This window comes from Castanea sativa, chromosome 1 (assembly GCF_040712315.1).
Source record: "Castanea sativa cultivar Marrone di Chiusa Pesio chromosome 1, ASM4071231v1".
Taxonomy (NCBI): Eukaryota; Viridiplantae; Streptophyta; class Magnoliopsida; order Fagales; family Fagaceae; genus Castanea; species Castanea sativa.
In genome coordinates this window covers 57,958,460-57,961,120 of record NC_134013.1, presented here as the reverse complement: position 1 = coordinate 57,961,120, position 2,661 = coordinate 57,958,460, and the positions used below count along the sequence as shown (strand labels likewise).

Below are 2,661 nucleotides of genomic sequence, written 5' to 3'. Positions count from 1 at the left end.
TTCATATCTCAAGGAAGTACTTAGATTTTGATAGGAAGTTCGCTAAGGCTCAATCCAAGGCTACGTCTCTTTCCACTAAGAATGAGTCACTGAAGAGCCAAATCAGTGCTCTTGTCGATAAGGCCAGCAGGACAAGGATTGTTTGACGACTCTAGAGAGGAGCATTGACACTAAGAAGGCTTTCTCAAGGTTGAAAGATAAGCAAATAGACGAGGCTCTTTCGAAGGTTGAGAAGGCAGGGATAGAGGTGGTAGAGAAGTTCAAAACTTCTGACGAGTACTCAAACAAGTTGTGCGACTACTGCTTAAGGGGTTTTGAACTCTTCAGAAAATATTTGGCTAAGCATCATCTAGAACTAGACTTCGCTAACCTTGATATGGAAGTGGTTAAGAAGGAGGTATTAGTTGATCGTCAGTTCGCGGAGGGGGATGGAGAAGGTGGTGAAAAGGCTGTTGCTGAAGAAACTGATCGTGTTGATCCATCATCTTCTGCTTTGCCTTAGAAAAATTCATTCATTTTTTTTCAAGATAAAAACACTATTAATCTCCAGGGCTCGCTATTTTGAGTACATCTGCTTGCTTTCTTTTAAGCAGATTTTTTTTTTTGGAACAAATCCTTGGACTTGTCTATTTTGAGTTTCTTTATTCTTGCACATATTGGATGATCGTGGCCATGTGCCAAACAATCTCTTGACGAAGTTGTAGGTATTATTAGGTCATGTGCAAATGACGAACTTGTTTCGTATTAACAACTTTATTTTGAATTATGCATGAATGAAGAATTTCTTATGTATTAATAACTTCAACGATATTGTTATACATAAATAGTTTTATTAGGTCATGTATGAATGACGGTCCAGTTATTTAATGACATTATTTTAAGTCAAGTATGAATGATGAAGTTGTCATGTATTGATAACTTCCGTTTAGCCATATAGAAATGATGATCTTGTTGTCTATCAATAACTTCACTTTAAGTCACGCATGAATGATGACCTTGTTATGTATTAATAACATTATTTCAAGTCATGCATTCACATTACTTTACGTCATGTATGAATGACGCTTTTGTTATGGATTATTTTAAGTCATGTATAAATGACAATCTTGTTATGTATTCATAACATTATCTTAAGTCATGTATGAATGACGATCTTGTTATGTATTAATAACATTACCTTAAGTCATGTATAAATGGCGATTTTGTTATGTATAAATAACATTATTTTAAGTCATGTATGAATGACAATTTTGTTATGTATTAATAAAATTATTTTAATTCAGGTATGAATGAAGATTTTGTTATGTATTAATAACTTTATTTCATGCATGAGTGGTGTTTGTTAATACATATTAATATTTTTCAATGTCATGTATTAATGACGATTTGGCCAATAGTTCATAATGGAAGAATCTACTATGTATAATTCCTAAATAGTACTCCTGCGTATGTTTTATTGATAGAGAAACAAAACATTCTTTCTTCTATGTAAAGCAGATAATAACAAAAAGAAGAAAAATAAAAGTAAATACTGTAAACATTTTGGAATACTTGGGGATTGTTCTTATAGGTAATATCTCTTTAAGTGTTCTGTGTTCCATGGACGAGGTAGTTCCTGGCCATCCAGGGTCTTCAAGTTGTATAATCCTTTTCTGGAGTGGTGGATGACCGAGTAGGGTCCTTCCTATGTTGGGCCTAGCTTCCCTTGGGACAAGTCCTTTATTGCCTGCAAGATTTTCCTAAGGACAAGATCACCAACGTTGAATCTTCTCAGCTTCACCTTCTTGTTGTAGTATCTGGCCATTACTCCCCTGTACTTTTCCATCTGCTTCGAAACTTCGTCTCTCACCTCGTCGATCAGATCCAAATTATTGTTGAGTTCTTGGTGGTTCTTTTGCTCTTCGTATGTTTTGACTTGGATGTTCATTAGTCCTATTTCCGTTGGTATGACGACTTCAGTTCCAAATGTTAGTCTAAATGGTGTTTTTCTTGTTGGCACTCTTGTGGTCATCCTATATGCCCATAGAACATTTAGTTAGCTCTTCTGGCCATGCCCCCTTTGCCCCCTCAAGCCGAATTTTGGTAATTTTGAGCAGACTTCTGTTTAACCATTAATTTGAAGGTGTTTTGGGGAAGAGTAGTGGTTTTTTATGCCTAAATCTTGGCAAAATTCTCAAAACTTGGGGTTGTCGAGCTGCTTCCCATTGTCTGATACGATTACATTTGGAATGCCGAACTTGTAGACTACGTTCTTCCATTTAAAGCTGGTAATTTTGGCTTTTATGATCGTCGTTGTTGGCTTAGCTTCGACCCACTTCATGAAGTAGTCAATTGCGACGATGAGGAACTTTAACTGCTTCCTTCCTATAAGGAGTGGTCCCATTATGTCGATCCCCCATTGAGCGAAAGGCCACGAAGTGGTTATCGGCCTCATTGGCTCACCTGGTCTTGTTTGGACATTCGCGAAGTGTTGGCATTGGTCACATACTTTGATGAGTTCATATTCATCCTTTTGTAATGTGAGCTAGTAATACCCTGCTTTAAGTGTTTTTACCACCAAAGATCTTGTTCCTGTGTGGTTACCACAGATCCCTTCATGTATCTCTCGATGTGTGTAGTTGGCTTCTTCCTTGTTAACACAATGAAGATAAGGGAGGGAAT

The 2,661-nt window shown here is 36.8% G+C and overlaps 1 protein-coding gene across 1 annotated transcript; it reads right to left on the bottom strand.

Moving 5' to 3' along the window:
• Window positions 1-1,684: 1,684 nt before the first annotated feature.
• Window positions 1,685-2,383, bottom strand: LOC142630658 (uncharacterized). Its single transcript, XM_075804690.1, has 2 exons — window positions 2,181-2,383; window positions 1,685-2,012 (listed from the first exon to the last, which is right to left on the bottom strand). Exons 1-2 carry the CDS (start codon window positions 2,381-2,383, stop codon window positions 1,685-1,687), a joined length of 531 nt encoding a protein of 176 aa, XP_075660805.1.
• Window positions 2,384-2,661: the final 278 nt, after the last annotated feature.